Genomic DNA, 19,319 nt, shown 5'->3' on the forward strand with positions numbered 1-19,319 from the left:
AGGATGAGGAAAAAGGCTGAGGTACTTAATACCTTCTTTGCCTCAATCTTTAATACTAAGACCAGTTGTTCTCCGGTACCCAGCCCCCTGAACTGAAAGACAGGGAGCAGAATGAAGCCCCCAAAATCCAAGGGGAAATGGTCAGTAACTGGCTACACCATCCAACAGTGCTGAGGCAGCTGGCAGAGGTGCTCACCGAGCCACTTCCCACCATTTATCAGCAGTCCTGGTTAACCAAGAGGTCCCAGTTCACTGGAGGTTAACCAATTTGATGCCTGTCTACAAGAAGGGCCAGAAAGAGGATCCAGGGAACTACAGGGTTGTCAGCCTGACCTCAGTGTCAGGGAAGATTATGGAGTAGGTCATCCTCAGCGCTATCATGCAGCATGTACAAGAAAACCAGGGGATCAGGCCCAGCCAGCGTGGGGTTATTGAAGGCAGGTCCTGCTTGATGAACCTGATTTCTTTCCATTAAAAGGTGACCCGCTTAGTGGATGAGGGAAAGGCTGTGGATGGTGTCTACCTAGACCTTAGTAAAGCCTTTGACACTATTTCCCACACCATTCTCCTGGAGAAACTGGCTGCTCATGGCTTGGGCAGGTGTACTCTACACTGGGTTAAAAGGAGTCACATCCAACTGGGGACTGGTCACAAGTGGTATTCCCCAGGGCTCAGTGCTCGCTCCAGTCCTGTTTAGTATCTTTTATCAATGATCTAGACAAGGGGGCCAAGTGCCCCCTCAGTAAGTTTGCAGGTGACACCAAGTTGTGGGGGAGCGTTGATCTGCCGGAGGGCAGGCAGGCTCTGCAGAGGGATCTGGACGGGCTGGACCGATGGGCCGAGGCCAGCTGCATGAGGTTCCACAAGGCTCAGTGCTGGGCCCTGCGCTTGGGTCACAACAACCTCATGTAACACTAAGGCTTGGGGAAGAGTGGCTGGGAAGCTGCCTGGCAGAAAAGGACCTGGGGGTGCTGGTTGATGCCCAGCTGAACATGAGCCAGCAGCGTGGCCAAGAAGGACAAGGGAGGTGATTGTCCCCCTGTACACAGCACTGGTGAGGCCGCACCTTGAATACTTTCAGTTTTAGGTCACTCACTTCAAGAGGGATGTTGAAGGGCTGGAGTGTGTCCATGTGGAGGTGCTGGATGGAGCATGTTCAGTTAACAAAGCTGGTGAAGGGTGTGGAGCACAAGTCTTATGGGGAGTGGCTGAGGGAACTGGGGTTGTTTACCCTGGAGAAGAGATGCAGGGGAGACCTATTGCTCTCTACAACTACCTGAAAGGAGGCTGTAACAAGGAGGGTGTTGGTGTCTTCTTCTAAGTAAGAAGTGATAGGGCAAGATGAAACGGCCTCGAGTTGTGCCAGGGGAGGTTTAGATTGGATACTAGGAAAAATTTCTTCACTGAAAGGATGGTGAAGCATTGGAACAGGCTGCCCAGGGAGGTGGCAGAGTCACTATCCCTGAAGATGTTTAAAAGACTTGTAGATGCGGTGCTTAGGGACGTGGTTTAGCGATGGACTTGGCAGTGTTAGGTTAGCAGCTGGATTCAATGGTCATAAGGCTTCTTTTCAACCTAAATGATTCTAGAAGTGGGTTGGTTTTTTTTTGGAATATACTTCATTTCCAGGGAAAATAGGCGTATATTTATGAAAAGAATAAATCTGTAGACTAGCTTGAAGTTGCTCTTTCTGTACAGAAGTATGAACCACGATTTGTTTGTAAATTATAAAGGAGTAATATGTTATCTGTAAATGAGATTTCATAGGATTTTTAAAAAAAATCTCTACTTCTGATTCTGTAATCATAATTCGTCTTAAAATCTGTAGTTATTTATTCACTAAATTAATTTAAAATATACGCTAATTACAGATTATACATCCTCCAGTTTCTTATCAGCAGGACTCACCCTTTTATGTAAGTGTGCTTGTACATAAGAATGGAAATATGTGTCCTACACATATTAAAAAAAATAGATCTTCTCTTAGTCTCTGGCTGTCAGTCTCCAGTTCAAAAGGAAGTTTTGTTCAACCCTTTTGCCATGCTGTGCCTTTGCCTTGTTCTGCAGTGGCAAAAACCCAAGCTGCAATTAAACTAGGAATGATGGGGGAGGAAGAGTGTTACCAGCAGCCCTGTGAGGGAGTGATAGACATGACAGACTAGCAAAGAGCCTGAAGTGATGTGACAGAAAAATCACAAAATCAAAGTGGTGCTGAAGTGGGCTCACCTGCAGCGTTTGCATGTATGCAAGGCACCATTATGGAGAAATCACCAAAACCCTTTCTGGGAAATCAGAATGCTTTGGTGCCTCTCTTGTGCATGCAGCATGGAGAATAAACATGATGAGTTAAAGACAATGGGGCTTTGATCTTCCTAGAGTCATGGAGATGTGGTAGAATGGCTTACGTAACTGGAATGTTGCAATGGATACAGGAAAGACAGACCAAGAAGACAAGAAGGTGAAGTTGCCCTTTGTTTAAGAGAACAGCTGGAATACATGGAGCTCTGCCTGGGGATTGTATGATGAACCAACTGAGAGCTTATGAGTAAATATTAAAGAGCAAACCGCTACGGATGACACTGTCGTGGGGTGTCTCCTATAGGCCACCTGATCAGGAAGCACAAATGGATGAGACCTTCTACAGCCACCCAGAAGCAGTATGATATTTGCAGACCCTGGTCTTTGGGGGGGACTTCAGCCACCCCGATATCTGCTGGAGGGACAGCACAGCAGGGCATAAGCAATCTGGGAGATTCCTGGAGTGCATCAATGACAATTTCCTGACTCGGGTGAGAGAGGAACCAACAAGGACAGGTGCTCTGCTGGACCTCATACTTGCAAACAAAGAGGGGCTTTTTCGGCATGTGGTTTCAAGGCAGTCTTGAAAAAAGGAAGCTCACAACCCCGGACTTCAGGAGAGAAGACTTTGGCCTCCTCAAAGATCTGCTTGGTGGAGTTCCATGGGATAAGGCCCTGGATCGAAATAGGGGACCAAGAAAACTGGTTAATATTCACAGACCACCTTCTTCAAGCTCAATTCTAGTCTATCCCAATGAGTAGGAAGCCAGGCAAAAATGCCAGGAGGCCTGTATGGATGAACAAGGAGCTCCTGGCAAAACTCAACACAAAAAATAAGTGTATAGAAAGTGGAAACAGATGAGCTGGGAGGAATACAAGGATGCTATACAAGCATGCAGGGATGAGGTTAGGAAAGCCAGTGTCTAATTGGAATTGAAACTGGAATCCCTGGCAAGGGATGTCAGAAACAAGATGAGCTTTTTTATAAATACGGAGGTGATAAAAGGATGACTGGGGTAAACGTGGGCCCACTGTTGAATGAGGCAGGGGACACAGGATGTGGAAAAGGCCAAGATACCGAACACTTTCTTTGCCTAAATATTTACTAGCAGAGCAGAACTTCAGGAATCCCAGGCCTCAGAGGCCAATGGAAGGTCTGGAGCAAGGAAGATATACCCTTGGTGGAAGAGGATCTGGGTGGGGAGAGGCAGAGAAAGCTGGCTGATTCATTGTGAGGCCACTCTCAGTAATGGAATAATCATGGCAATTGTAAGAACTGCCTGAATGACTGGAGGAAAGAATATCCCTTCTATCTTCAAAAAGGGCAAGGAGGGCCTAAGGGACTACAGGCCAGTGAGCTTCATCTTGATCCCTGGCAGGGTGGTGGAGCAACTAATCCTGGAAACCATTTCTAGGCACATGAAGGACAAGGTCATTATCAGAAGTAGTTAGCATGGATTCACCTTCTATGATGAAATGACTAGCTTGGTAGACGAGGTGTGAGCAGTAGATGTTGTCTACCTAAACTTCAGTAAGGCTTTTAGCACTGTCTCCTGGAAGATCCTCATAGACAAGATGATGAAGTATGGGCTGGATGAGCGGACAGTGAGGTGGGCTGACAACTGGCAGAAGGCTTGGCTCAGAGAGTGGTGATCAGCGGCACGAAGTCTAGCTGGAGGTCAAGTTTGCTGATCACACAAAACTGAGAAGAGTGGCTGATTGGAGACCAGAGAGCTGTGCTGCTATCCAGAGGGACCTCAGTGGGCTGGAGAAATGCAGACAGGAAGTTCAACAAGAGGAAGTACAAAGTTCTGTACCTGGGGAAGAACAACCCCATGCACCAGTACAGGCTGGCACCTGACAGGCTTGAGACCAGTTTTGCAGAAAAGGACTTGGGGGTCCTCCTGGTGGGCAAGGGCCAGCTGTGTGCCCTTGCTGCAAAGAACAGCAGCATTTTAGGCTGCATTAGGAGGAGAGTTGTCAGCAGGTTAGAGGGAGGTGGTGTACTCAGCACTGGTGAGGCCACAGCTGGAGTACTGTGTCCAGTCGTGAGCACATTACATTACAACGCGGAAATATGGACATACTGGAGAGAGTCCAGTAAAGGGCTACAAAGATGATGAAGGGGCTGGAGGGTGGTGAGGCATTGGAACAGGTTATCCAGAGAAGTTGTGGATACCTCATCCCTGGTTAGTGTTTCATTATCCCCATTAATGTTCAAGGCCAAGGCTGGATGGGGCTTTGAGCAACGTGGTCTAGTGGAAGGTGTCTGTGCCCATGGCAGGGGGGTTAGAACTAGATGACCTTTAAGGTCTCTTCCAACCCAAACCATTCTATGATCTCTTATGTGAAGAAGGGCTCGGAGAGCTGGAGCTGCTCCACTCGGAGAAGAGAAGATTCGAAGAGATCTGTAAATAACTGAAGAGAGAGTGTGAAGAAGATATGGCCAGGTGCTTTTCAGTGCTGCCCAGTGCGAAGACTAGAGGCAGTGGGCACACACTGAAACACAAGAGGTTCCCTCCAGACACCAGGGAATATTTTTTCACTGTGAGGGTGACTGAGCACTGGCACAGGTTGCCCAAGAGGCTGCAGAGTATCCATTGTTGAGGATATTCAAAAAACATCTGGACATGGTCCTGGGCAACTGGCTGTAGATGGCCTTGCTTGAGCCAGGGGCATTGGATAAGATGACCCCCAGAGAACTCTTCCAACCTCAGCCATTCTCTGAGCTTTATCTATAAGGAGGATGGGGCAGGGAGTGTTGGGGGGAAGGCAAAAATACTTAGCTCCTTTGCATTTAATATTAAAATGGATATTTTTGTCACAAGTTCAGAAGGTAGAGCTAAAATGTCCAGAAGAAGAAGACAAAAGTAAATGCTTTCAGAAGCCTCCTATTTTTTCCACAAAACTAGAGGCTTTGCATTCAAACCCTTTAGGCAGAAAGGAGTTCTTTGTAGCATATTCTTCTAAAAGCTTCTGCAAAAGTACTATTGGCAGAACAGAAAGAGGTATTCTTGTGTGATAACACAGAAAAAGTGTTTGGCATTACTTGAGAAGAGTAATTATTTAAACATATGTCTGAAAACCTGGCATGGAAGTTTGAAGATACTTCTGTGAAGTTCCAAGAAAAGGAAAAAAAATAAAATCTTTCTCTGAATTAATACATAAATGAACCTTGTGTTGCTGCTTCTTTAGTCTTTTTATCAAAGCAAAAAGACAATCTTAAGAGTTGCAAAGTTACATTCTGTATTTTTAAAATTATTTTTCAATAGTACTGTATTTTCCGCAGCATGGCAGCCTTCAGTTAAAGGTTCCTTTGGCTATAACAATTGAAATTAACAGTTCTCCTTGGAACGGAATATATACTCTAAAAATCTAATGAACTAATAGTTTGGTACTTTTAACACAGTGGTACCAAAAACAACTTTTGCTATCTGTTGCTGCTTTTTCTTTTATCTAGTCAGAAGATAATTTGCCATTTTTAATATCTTCAGTCTTGAAAAGTGAATATTTCAAGTCTTTATTTTTGCAGTGTTTTGTTTTGTCTCAGAGGCAGCCATAAATCCTCACACTCGATATCTCAAAATATTAACATTTGTGAGACCTTTTATGTATAGAGATACTAAAAATCCAGAAAAGAATGATTAAAATCTGAACTGAGATCAACAGCTTTTTTTGTCTGAGAAACAAATTATTTTATTTCTCTAACAGCAGGTTGTTGCTCAGTGTTTACAGTTATTGGTAAGCTAAAAAAATCATCATAAATGCCAGTTAAAACTGAACTTCCCAAGTCAATCTTTTAAGTGTTGTGGGTTTCATTTAGATGTGTTGTTTTGGTAGTTACTCACTTTGACAGTGCAGAAGTTCTTTTACTGTTATTTTGTGAAATCATTTTATAATTTTATTGTTCACTTGTAAATAAAATTTTAAACACTGTAAGGTTAAAGTCTTTATGTATTGGTTACAACAACAACAAAATTTTGGCCAATACAAGTAATACCTTCCTTCTCTCCCCCCCACCCCCCCCACCGCCACCCCCCATGATTTTTACATACCTTGTGCAAAAGAAACTCCCTGATAATGATAACTACCTGTAGGTAGTGAAAGTACCTGTTAATTTGAGTCCAAAACTATTTGCTAGGATATTTAGCCACCATTTAGCATAACACTGTATTGCTTCTTTTTTCAAAGGCCACTTGGTCAAGACAGTTTGAGAACATTACTCTTGATTTACAAGCTCCCGTTTGTACCACTGTGGTCTCATTTTTCAAGGAGGAGGCAGTCTAATGGGACCAGATTTCACAGGAAGGATGCACTCATGTTTCTTCTTCAAATGCTATCATTACTCATCTTTGTCTCTCAAATTTGGAATAGTTATAGAATAAAGATGTTTTGTTGCGAGAATGATCTTATTTTAACAGAATTAAAGCAATTAAATGTTTAAGAAAAGCTGTCCACAGGGAATTTATCCACTTTCAGATGCTGTATTGATGCTCTAACTACTCTGGAAGTTTTAGCTGTCCTGTTATGTTTCTTATACCATAGTCTACTGCTGTTATGTTTCAACTATTGGGTTTGTATTAGTGTAAGTTAAAAAAGCAGGGTCAGTCACTTAACCATGAATTTGATTACAACAATATTCTGGACAGCCTATTTACTTTGAGACTGAAAACAACATGATTCAATTGCAGCCTTAATTAAGAAAAAGCCAGTAAACACATGTAATTCCTTCTGAAAATGTGTTATTCTTTTCTCTTAGAGGGCAAACCAGAGAAATTTTCAGTGGGTCTTTTGGAGCTTCCTTTTCGAGTTGGAGTACCTTTTAATATTCCTTTGGAACTGCAGGATGAATTTGGTCATGCAACACAGTTGACAACTGATATTAAACCAATTCTTGAAGCTAGGTAATTCAACCATCTCATTTGTTTTTTTGGTTTTTCGTTGGGTTTTTTTTGTCCTTTCCTCATGTGACATTAATTCTTTGGAGTTTGTTTGAGTGATATACTGGATACATTTCACATAAATGAACTGACATTGTTGCTTTTATTTCCATAAGAGTATCTGAAATTATCTTGTATATTAAAACAAGGTAATTTGGGGTGTGTGTGTTATTATTTTTAAAATAAATTTTTTTTAAAATAATGTATATGTGTTTATTTTTAAATTGATTCTGTTTTGTTTTCTATATATTTTCCTAGTGGATTGACATTGCAGTATGAAGAAGTAACTACAGGAGCAAAGTGCATCATTAAAGGTGTTACTGCTAAAGGCTGTGTAAATAGTTGCCAGGGCAAGGTAGGCTTATGAATTTAAACTTGAAGTAGCATATTTGGAAAAAAAAAAAAAAAAAAAAAAAAAAAAACCACCACCAAACCACAGAACAAATGATTTTTGTGTAAAATGAGTTGTCACATAGTGTTATCGAAGTTTGGTCTATGCTAATGACTACAGGTAGTTCTTGGGATATTTTCAACTGATCTCTTGCAGCTCTACCTGGAGCAATTCGTCTTTCCCACAGCTGCACTCTGTTAGCTGAGGGGACTGGAGTTAAGGAGCTGAGCAACACATGGGTGTGTGGTAGTGTACCCAGCATGCTAAATCAGCCAGTTTTAGTTTAAACTGGTGCTCAAATTGGTTTAAGCCAAATCATCCTGGTGACTTTCATGCTGAAATAGCATAGGGAGCACTAAAGTATTTCATTCTTGTATTTGAGATAATAAGTAGTAATAGTTAATATGCGTGGTAACTGCTTAAACTTGTCTAGATGTTTCCAGAATGCTGTTTTCACTTCTGTAGCAAATATGTCATCCAAGTGCAACCTGTTACTGATGGATTCTCAGCACCTACTGAAGCTTCTAATTTACTGTAAAACCAAAACCATGTTACATGATAAAATAGTCCTAAAAAATAATTTTAAAATCATGTATATGGTATATTTACACGTATTTTAACCAGGTCTTAATCCTTTCATTTAGATTTGATGTCTAGCGTAGTAAAGACAAAGCTAGGAACTGAGGTAGCTGAATGTACCTTATTACACTGTTGATATTGTTGTTTAGGAAAAAGCAAATAATGCTGCTGGTGGAAAGGTGTGTAAAGAGAAGAGGGAGCATATATCTGTTTATTGAAAACTGGAGGGTGTTCAATGTAGTAAGTTTTGTAGGCAAAGCTCAGCCTTTAAGGTGAAGAACAAGAATAATGACAGAAGATAGAGGTGGGTCATGGGAGAGGTATGTAGGAGTAAAAGCGCCAGGCTGTAGTAAGACATAAATGTGGTGAGGGCTAAGACCAAGACTCATTTAAGGAGCTTGCCATACAGAAATAATACCATAATATAATAATGAAAAAGAAGAGGTGTTATTTTCTCATGTTGCTTAATTGTGTAAAATTTCAGAGACTGTTCAGGAGCTGGCACTGAAAGTAGTGGTTCTAATTTATATGAAAAAAGGACTGTTTAAGATGGTAATGAAAAATAATGACAAAAAGCAGGGTGGTGGGACAACAGAGTAAAAACAGCAGATAATTTTAAATCATAAATACAGTGTAATTTTCAGTGCTTTAAAATGAGAAGCAAAGAAGAATACAGAAATTTTCAGCACCTTAAAAGTTGATTTTGAAATTGTAGTAGAACAGCTAAAGTATCTCAGAGCGACAGCTAGTAATAAGGATTCTGGAGAGAATTTAGAAGGAGAAAGAGAATGAGAGAACAAAAAGAGGAATTGAGAGCATGGGAAAAATTAATGTTTTCCTGACAGAAGAGTTAAGGAGAAAATGTTGAAGGAGTAATCATGTCAAATGGAGACAAGAAACTTGAGATAAGAAATAAAAAATATCACAGTCGTCAATGAAGGAAACACTGATGGAGAAGAAAAAGAAAGCAGACTTCATTTACTTCTGTAGTCATTGATTTAATTCCACCCAAACCAGTCAAGACAGATAAGTATGTTTTGATTGTGGGTGGAATCAAAGAGAAAATTTTAAGTCTGGTGTGTAAGCAATATCAAGCGGACTGCTGCCTTGTAGGATTTTTAATAGTCAGGAGAAGGGTGAAGAAGAGAGTTTAAAAAAGGAAAATAGTATCTTTTTATTCTTTACATTTTAAAGTACTAAAATATACATAGAACCAGACTTGAATGCCAAAGGAAAGTAGATAACAGGGGTCATGAAGGATAAGGGGAAGGAACTTACCTAGATGACACAGATGTTAAGATTAAAAGGAGTGAAGTTAAAGATGTAAACTGATTAATTAGAGGCAGAAGATAGTGCAGTATTAAGAAGGCAATAAGTAAAATTGACTATTGCAGTAAAGGGGTTGAAACTAAATGAAGGGGAGCATAGGAGGAGTGTCTAGTACTGAATACAAAGCTTGACTGAATGAATTACTGAAGAATTTGACTTGTTGACATTAAATGTCAGCTGTCAGCTATACTGGTTTCATATGTTTTTATTCCCTACCTTATTTTTCCCAAGTCCCCCAACATGTACCTTTAGTGTATTTTGCCTTCCCCTTTTCTTGTGATTCACCTGTTTGTTTTAATCAAACTCCAGCTGATCTGTGCTCCTTGGCTGGCAGGCAGACCAGCATGGTTGGCTGATTGGTTGGAGCTGGAGAGTTTTCATGCGTTTGTGTGGCCAACCATCAGTTGGCGAGTTTATTTGATGTGGCTGCAGTTGTGATGCACCTGCCCAGGCCTCATGGTACTTTCTGCTTCTCTTACCCAGCAAGCCAAAACAATTGCCTGATTGTTTTCATCCAATCTACAAGGTGTTAATGCTGCATATACCCTGTGAGGCATGGGAAGGGCATAAACCAGGATTACAGAACTGAACCTTTCCAGAGGCAGCGTTTCTGAACACATACAAATGACAATTCATGAATTGCAATGAAATATTCTCAAATATATAAAATATGAAATTCTCATATCTGCAATGCAACTAGTCTTTTACAATTGGAGCTTTTAAGCTCATGGATTAGACTGCTTCATTCTCTTGATTTTAATGTGAAAATTGGTTTTAATGATGCAGTTGTTTTTCCTATGGCCTTATTTCAAAGGTGACATGGATAGTAATTGTGGTGCCTTGCTTCAGGCAATTGGCTAAGGAATAATGAACACAGAACTTGCAGACCCTTTCTCTAAAACCCACTAGTTATGATAGCTGCTTTTAATGGTTTCAGAACAGTGTAGTTTAACATGCAAATCCTGGATTGAACATCTCTGGGAATAATATGAAAAAGACAGATCTTAGTACAGGAAAAAAAATAATCTTGATTTATGTAGCAGTATGATAAAATTTGGACAGACTTCTGAAATTTAAATGTATTTGAATTGACAGACAATGTGAGATGATTTATGATCTGTTTTGTTTAAGGTTAATATTTTAAATATTCTTTTCATTAGAACTTTAACCTGAAGGTTACTCTTCCTGGTTTGAAAGAAGACACACAAATCTTTAAAATAAGATTGCAGCCTGGTAAGCATCCTTAAAATATTTAGTGAATTTCTGTTGACAATTATTCTGACACTACTAATGAAATGCTTCTTCTCCCAAGAAGATAAAACATTTAGTGAGGCATAAAAAAGGATATTGTAGCTCACCCAGGTAGTGAGTGAAGCTAAATAAAGCTAAGGGCATGTCTTTCCTAGCGGGAATAAAATCAAACTCACAGCCCAGTCTTGTCTGTCATTCTAGCAACTGGAATTTATCTGCTTACTTGAGACTGATTTTCACTTTGTTTTAATTATTGGAGATCTTTTTCTAACCTTGACCACTGAATGAATGAATTTCTTCTCATTTTTGTTCAGAATTGAGCCCATTAACCTGTAGTAATCTCTGTTGACCTGTTCTTCCTGTAGAGAACATCTTGTGAATGACTTAAGGATTGTAGATTGGTTTGGGTTGGAAGGGACCTTAAAGATCATCTAGTTCCAGCCCTGCTGCCATAGGCAGGGACACCTTCCACTAGACCAGATTTCTCAAAGCCCCATCCAGCCTGGCCTTGAGCGGTTCCAGGGGTGAGGCATCCACAACTTCTCTGGGTAACTTGTTCCAGTGCCTCGCTCCCTCATAGTGAAGAATTTCTTCCTCATATCTAACCTAAATCTACCCTCTTCTGGTTTAAAGCCATTACCCCTTGTGCTATCACTGCATGCCCTTATAAAATGTCCCTCTCCAGCTTTCTTGTAGGCCCCCTTTAGGTACCCTGGAGTCTTCCTCCAGGCTGAACAGCCCCAGCTCTTTCAGCCTGACTTCATAGGAGAGGTGCTTCAGCTCTCTGATCATCCTCGTGGCTCTTCTGCTGGACCTGCTCCAACAGGTCCATGTCAGTATGTTGAAGGACCCAGAGCTGAACGCTGTACTCCTGGTGGTGTCTCACAAGAGCAGGGCAGAGAGAGATAATGACCTCCCTCGACCTGCGGGTCATGCTTCTTTTGATGCAGCCCAGGATAAGATTGGCTTTCTGGGCTGCAAACACATGGTTCATATTGAGCTTCTTGTCAGCCAACACCCCCAGGTCCTTCTCCTCAGGGCTGCTCTCAATCCATTCTCTGCCCAGTTTGTATTTGTGCTTGGGATTGCCCTGACCCATGCAAGTCTACTGCCCTTACCAGGTTTTTATGTCTTGTGGATGCCTTGGTTCCAAGGATTCCCTTATGAGGGATAACAGGTATCATATTACTTCATTACCTGAGTTTTTCTGGATTTCGGATATAAGGTATAGTTTGAAGGCTGATTTTTGGTCTCCCAGATTACAAATTACAGGCTTTCCCATGCATTTTGCAGACAAATTGTGTACTTCAAGCTTTGTAAGAGCAGCAATGCACAGTTTATTCCATTATTCTTTATCTCTTGAGGAGCTACAGCTTCATGTGTAAAATGGAGTGGAATGATCTGACTTTTTATATTGCTTAGTATTTACCTTGGGCTGGAGGCAACTTCATCCTTCATTAGAATCTTTCGCTTTTGGCAATGTAGAGATGCTTTGCTACCTCTTTCTTCTCATTAGACTTATCCTTGGCTCTTAAAGCTGTTTTTTAAGGAAGGAGTGAATGAAAGCTATTTCAGTCTTTTCCTGTTCTTCAGCCAGTGAGTTTGAAATGGAAGTTTTAATGAATGATGCATAAAGGATGTTTCTGAAAAATGGGCTTCTTTGTTCCTTCAGAACTCTTCCTTTAATAGTAATCTGTTACTTCTTTCTCTATTTTTAAGGTGGTTAGTTACATGTTCAAGGGGTAGACTTACTTGAATAGGTTCACTTTACTATCCAAATAATGCCAACAACATTTTCTTTTCGTTTCCTTTCCATGTAAGTTGTAGCTGTGGTGGCTTTGGTAATTAAACTGCTGCCCATCGATTGATCAGGTGTCTCAACATTAATATATTTGGTTTTAACCGGTCAGGAGAAAGCACCCAAGTTTCTTTTTGATGAATGGATCTGTATACTATGTAAATAGCACTGTGTTACGTGTTTACACCTTGTATGTGCTGAAGTTCATCATGTTTGTCTAACTGTCTCTTGCTGAATTAATTCAGAAGATTGGCAGGCAGTATGTATTGAAAGCCAGGAAGTGTCTAGAAATTCTCTGCATAAAGCAATGCACTTGGATTAGTCTAAATGGTTTGTTACCAGAAATCTTGGTAGCTTGGCTTTAAAAACTTTTTGAGATAGCAAAAACTGAAATTCAGTGTCTCACAAGTTATCTAAAATATAACCACTGTTCTGCAATCCTGCATTTTAACAGGTCCTCCTTGTCAATTGAAAGTAAAACCAGATTCTGAGATTCTAAAGATTGAAAATGGTACAGCCTTCCCCTTTCAGGTTGAAGTACTGGATGAATCAGGGAATATAACAGCACAGCCCAAGCTGATAGTTCATTGTAAGGTAAACTGCATTTCATTATGTCTCGCAAGAATTTTGATACTTGCTTTTTAAAGGGCTGGCAAAAGAGCCTATTTTGGCATCTAGATAGAATTTATTACCTTTAATAATGCTTTTGAAGTTTCTATAGCTTGGTAGACATAACTAACTCTTGCTTTATGAGTCATTCAGTAAGTTTCAGAATCAGAGGAACCTGGCCTTAGAAATAGAAAAGAAAATTATGTGAGCATATATAGCTACAATTTTAAGGTATTTTAGGTCAGATTTGTGACATACAATGCTGACATCTGTTCAGGAAAAAAAAACCTTCATACAGCTTGCTTTTGATTTTTTTTTTTTTTTTAAGATGAAAATGCAAGCCTATTGCCTAAAAATAATATCAGATAAGACTTAATCATAAGTATTTACCTAAGTTCAGAAGGGAATGCAGGTGTTACTGTGGCTTGTAGAAGTAAAAAAAACTTTTACCCTTTTGGACCTAGGGTGCTTTTTTTTAAGTCAAGAAAATTACTTTTCCAATTCTACTGAAATCAGTCTTCCAGCAAGACCAGGTAAACAAATAAAAAAATGCTTTTCCCACTGCAAAATAGTCTGCATTCCATTTACACTTTATGCACATACCTACTCTTCATGTAGACTGGATCTGCAGTAGTATGATGACATACTGAACTTGATATTTAAATTCTGTTTAAGGTGTGTGGGTTTTTTTTGAAAATTAATGAAAAGGAGGTTTATTTGACAACTTAAGTTAATTTATTGCCATAGTGGCAAAAGAGATTTCATAGGTGTCTATGTTTATGAGAGGCTAAGAGACTAGTGTTTATGAATTAATACAAAATAGTTGAGTGGATTTTAATTCTTACTTCTATAACTTCTTCGGTTCTCCCACACATCTCTTATAACCTGTGGAAAAAAACCCATAGGTGTTGATCTTGCAGGCTTCTGGAAGACTGAAATCTATCAAAATTATCTGTACATAATCTTATATATATTTGGACTTATATAAAGAATAATTTCTGGAATAATCCTATTGGTTCTGTGAAGGAAACCTGAAGTTTAATTTTACATTTTAGTTTTCAGGTGCTTCAGACCTTCCTGTGTATTCTGTGGACTGCAGTAATGCAGGAACAAACATTTTAACTGGTACAGTTATACATGTACAGAATATCAAGAAAGACCAGATACTGAAAGCAAGTATTGAAATACCTGTAAGTATTGATTTGGATGTTTGGTTGAACAAAAGATTGAAAACAGTTTATTGTACTGTCTTGCTAGTGTGCTGAAGTCTTTTATGAATGAACTTAACCTCCAAAAGTTACTGTTCTAGTTACCATAAGTCTGATAATCAGTGTCTGCCCTTTTTCCTCTCTGGGTAATCATAAAAAAGCAAAGTATTTCTTCCATTTTTTTCTTCACATCTTACTCTTTATTTCTAAAATCCCTAGCATATTTCAGAAATATGCATTATTTGTGGGATTTTTCTTCCCTTTTTTACTCCCTGGATCCTTCTAACAAATGCCTTCGTTGCATAAACACTTAGAGCCCAAATAGGTATGGCAATGGGTTCCCCAAAAATTAAGTGAAGAAGAGATACATTTTTTTCAGAGGTTAAAAATCAAGTTTTGCAAGAGTAGCAATTCAGTCTTAAAGCTCTTGGAATTTTGAATTTTTTAAATGTTGTTGAACATCCCGGTTCTTGAGTAGTCTGTAGAGCCATGCTGCTGGAGAAAACGTACTGAAAAATGTGTAAACAAATACTAATATGGCAAGACGACCTATATGAAAGGATATTTATGAGTACTCTTAAAACATATATTGTAAATTGTATAGCAAAGTACTTTTGGAACAGAAAATGTTTTCTAAATAGCATCAATTCTAATACCTGTTAAAAGTTGTAAGTATTCTTGCATGTCCTTTTGATTTACTTTTCACAATTCAAGCTGATTTCATGTTTGGACACCAGGTCACACCTGTTAATCCAGAGTAGTGTCATAGGTTATTATGGAGTGATATTTATGCATAGAAGTATACTTAATATGTTAATTATTTTTTTTCTCCTCATGTATAGAGTTGTAAAGATGTGCCACCAGTGGAAAAGATTATTAAACTTCTTCCTAGCAGTCGTGTTGCAAGACTGCAGGTCTTAAGTATGGACGGACAAAAAGCTATTCAAATTAAACATCAGGACGAAATTAGTTGGGTTGCTGGTGATATCATGCGCAACCTTATATTTCAGATGTATGATGAAGGAGAAAGGGAGATACATATAACTCCAGCTGTGGCAGAAAAAATCAAGGCAAGTACTTTTGAGTAAACAGCAGCATAATATGGCTGAGAGATACAATGCTGAGTCTCTAAAATCCATAGACATCAGACTATGAAATAATATTCCTCAAGACTGTATTATTAAACATGGGAATTTCACTCTGCTTAATAAATTTTTAATAATAATTTCATTAAAATTGTGTCCTTGATGAGATAAAGGCATTTAATTAAAGGTTAAATAACACTTCAGGGTAGTATTATGAAAAGCAGGTTAGTAATTTCCAGTGCTTCTCCTAAACATAAGAAAATAATTCTGACATAATTACGATTCGTCAGATGTAGGGTTTTCCCAACATTCAAGAACCTTGAATAGGCATGTTTCTTCATAAAGATTTGCCTACCTATCTTATCCCTTTGTGTACATAATACAAAGGTAGAGCTTCACCAGACGTAACACTTCTTTTGGTGAGGTTTTCCAGAATCGGATGTTTCCTAACTCAAGATTAAGCAAGGGAAACTCAATATATGTTTTGCTTGGGGGGGGGTTAGAGTAGTTTTCTGTGTCTGGGAAGACAGCATTGGTTACTGTTGGAAAATGCCCAGGCTTTCATTGGAAGCTTCTATTGCCTGTATGTTAATTCAGCATATTGAGTATGCCCACAAATGTATTATGTAGCTAGTCACTAATAATTTAGCTTTTGATTAATTTGAGAAATTTTAATTTTAGGTTAACTGGACACCTAGAATTAACAGAGAACAGTTGATTCAGGGATTATTACCTGATGTGAAAGTACCAACATCGGTAAAAGATGTACGTTACTGTCTAATTACTTATCTTGATGTCCACGTGTCTTTGGAGAGTGCATTTACAGTCAGGTTTGTTAATTTGAAATAATTCTTTATTATGTTGTTGGCAAAGGATTGTAGATCTGTACTATGGGGTAAAAAAATCTTTCTTCAGAAGCTGAAATAATATAAGCAGTTGGCAAACAGGAGAACGTAGGTATGGGTGGTTGAGTAGGGGTTTTCTTATGCAAATCGTTTACAGATGAGAACATTAGCTGTGTGAAAGTGTCAATTACAATCTGTTTTTATCCAGCCCTGCAATCACTTCTGTAAGTAGTGTAAGTAGTCTACATACACTGACGAAGATTATTGCTATCTTTGAAAACTTCCAATAAACATTAGCTTATAGAATAACTAATTTTACTGAAGAGTCCATTCACTGGTTACCAAATAAAAATATCACTATTAATTAATTGTTACCATTACAGATATTATTACTTTGAAGCTAAAGATAGTATTTATCTAGACAAATGCTGGATGCCTGCATCTCGTGTCCATCGAAAGTGACAGGCTGTAAACTGAACTTTAAAAATTGCCTGTTTATCACTCTTCGTGAGTCCAGGCAGATAGTTCTACTTACTGTATCTTTGTAAAGTTTGTTAAGATACACTAAAGTCATTTAGAATTGGATGTATTTCATGTGTTCTAAATAGGTTAAAATTAAGTAATTGGTTCACAGCACACTGATGCAGGGGTAGATTTGCAGCAATTAGACCTTTCACAGATCTGCAGTAGGAAAAAAAAAAAGAATAATCACATGACCAAGCATTAAGATTCTTTAAAATATTGTAAAATGCTGTTCATGATGCAGTACTGTCAGAGACAGAAAATTTTTCAGTTAAGTAGTATTTTTTTAATTTAAGAAGAGCAGAAAAGCAGGCTGAATTGATACTTCCCTTCTTGAAAAGAATTAGAAAAATGGATTGATTGATTTAATATCTTTAATATAATTTTGCTTGTCTTTGAAAAGCAGTCTCAGATCAGGGAACTTCTATTTAGGGATTATACTACTGCAGTTATGAAAATTAACTGGAGGTTAAATCTAATGGGATTTTTAAAGATCTCATGTCATTTTTAGCTTAGAACACACAAAAGGATCTTACAGATGCCAGATAATTCTCAAATATTTGGGGAGCCAGCACATAACTTATGTTAACCTTCATGAAGTAAATGGAAGGCAAGGCTGAGATTGTTTAAAAGCATCCCAGAAAATATTTTCAAGAGACAGGTGTTAGGCATAGTTTAGGCTGATGACTTCTGCTTTGTCGTAGCAAAAGAGGAAATGTAAATCTTATTTTTCTTTTTTTACAGTTCTTCATCTTATCCATAATTTTTGTGATGTGCTCTGGTTTTGTTTTGCTTTTAAGGAAAAACTGTATCACCAAAAAATTTAAGCTATGTTAGTTGTAATCAAGTCCTTAAGAAGTCAGCAAATATTTTTGTAGCAAGAGACACTATGATACCTTAGTATGTACATATCAAGATTAATGTGGTATTATAATTGATTTTACAGTAGTAGATGTATTCTAGTATTTAGGCAATTGTATGTTACTTTGACTTATAGGTGTTGGGGATGGTGGGTTTTTTCAAGACAAAATACTCAAAACTTGAATTCTGCTTTATCTGGCTAATGATCTGATCTTTGGTAAAATACTGGTTGGCAAGTTATTACAGATAAGGTAAAATCTCATAGCGTTGCTGTGGTTTGCTGTGTAAGTAGTGTCTGATAAACTCGCTCTGAATAAGGTTGGGGTGAAAGCTATGTAACTTGTGCATACAAGGCTTGATGCTGTAAATATATGCAAGGATCAAATTAAAAAAAAAATATTATTCCAGTCACAAATAAGAGATAACTGCTCTATGCTTTATCATGCCTGCTATTATAAGTGATTACCTTCTTGAGAATGATTATAAGTCAATTTTCATATGCTGACTTAGACCACGTCCTGATGAACCCAAGCACATCAAATGTAAATTGAAAGGACCAAACACACTGCAGGTGGGTGAAGAACTACAAAGTGAAATCGGTGAGTATTTGCATATTCTATTTTTTGTAAGATACTTTTTCTTTGTAGTTTCTTAACCTCTTATGTATACAGATGTCATCAAGAGTGAATTATCTTCAACTGTTTTAATATAAAAGGCAGGTTTATATTCTCATTCATAGAAGGATGATCAGACTTCTCTAATTGCCATTCTACAATTCTGTAGTTACTCTCGATAAAATTTGCCTTAGTCTGAACATCACACCGAGTTCAAATTGTTTGTAAATTTTTTCTAGTTCATATATTCTGAAATCTTACAGGCCATAACAGCGTTCAGACTATTTCAAAGGCATGGAATTCAAAGTGAAACATTTCAAGGTTAACTTTAACCTAAGAAGACGACATGTTAGGGATCAGTCTTCTCATTCTTCAGTTTCTGTAGGCGGTTGCTACGTGGCATAGTAAGAAATTGAAAATTCTTACAGTATTTTGGGACATTAAAAGTTTGTGTGTGAGCAAAAGAAAAGCACACAGGACAAACTTAACAGGTTGAAAAACAGCTTTCAATTTTATGGTTTGTTTTTCTTTTAACTTTATAGCAAGAGTTTTTATTGAGAAAAAGTGGGAAGCACAAATATGTGATATGACTATACAGACACTTTATCCCCTTTTGATACCCACAAGATAGGGGGATCTTATCAATGTATATAAATAACTGAAGAGAGAGTGTAAAGAAGATAAAGCCAGGTTCTTTCCAGTGGTGTTCAGTGACAGGACTAGAGGCAGTGGGCACACACTGAAACACAGGAGCTTCCCTCTGAACGCCAGGAAATACTTTTTCACTGTGAGGGTGACTGAGCACTGGCACAGGTTGTCCAGAGATCTTGGAGTTTCCATTCTTGGGATATTCAAAAGCTGTGTGGACACAGTCCTGGGCAGCTGACTTTAGGTGGGTCTGCTTGAGCAGGGCGATTGTACAAGGTGACCTCCAGAGGTCCCTCCCAACCTCAGCCATTCTGTGATTCAGTGATACTCAGGTAAATTTT

General features: G+C 38.6%; 1 protein-coding gene across 4 annotated transcripts in view; it reads left to right on the forward strand.

Annotated features, from left to right (window-relative positions):
- The window catches only part of SMCHD1 (structural maintenance of chromosomes flexible hinge domain containing 1), a 91,018-nt gene that overhangs the window by 39,657 nt on the left and 32,042 nt on the right, over positions 1–19,319 (forward strand). For all 4 annotated transcript variants that reach the window (XM_055704136.1, XM_055704135.1, XM_014279348.3 and 1 more), the window contains exons 20-27: positions 7,058–7,202; positions 7,497–7,593; positions 10,698–10,770; positions 13,041–13,180; positions 14,251–14,385; positions 15,246–15,473; positions 16,170–16,318; positions 18,227–18,315. In XM_055704136.1, the coding sequence (XP_055560111.1) occupies positions 7,058–7,202; positions 7,497–7,593; positions 10,698–10,770; positions 13,041–13,180; positions 14,251–14,385; positions 15,246–15,473; positions 16,170–16,318; positions 18,227–18,315 (1,056 nt within the window). The remainder of the gene's footprint in view (positions 1–7,057; positions 7,203–7,496; positions 7,594–10,697; positions 10,771–13,040; positions 13,181–14,250; positions 14,386–15,245; positions 15,474–16,169; positions 16,319–18,226; positions 18,316–19,319) is intronic.

Source organism: Falco cherrug, chromosome 3, assembly GCF_023634085.1.
Source record: "Falco cherrug isolate bFalChe1 chromosome 3, bFalChe1.pri, whole genome shotgun sequence".
NCBI lineage: Eukaryota > Metazoa > Chordata > Aves > Falconiformes > Falconidae > Falco > Falco cherrug.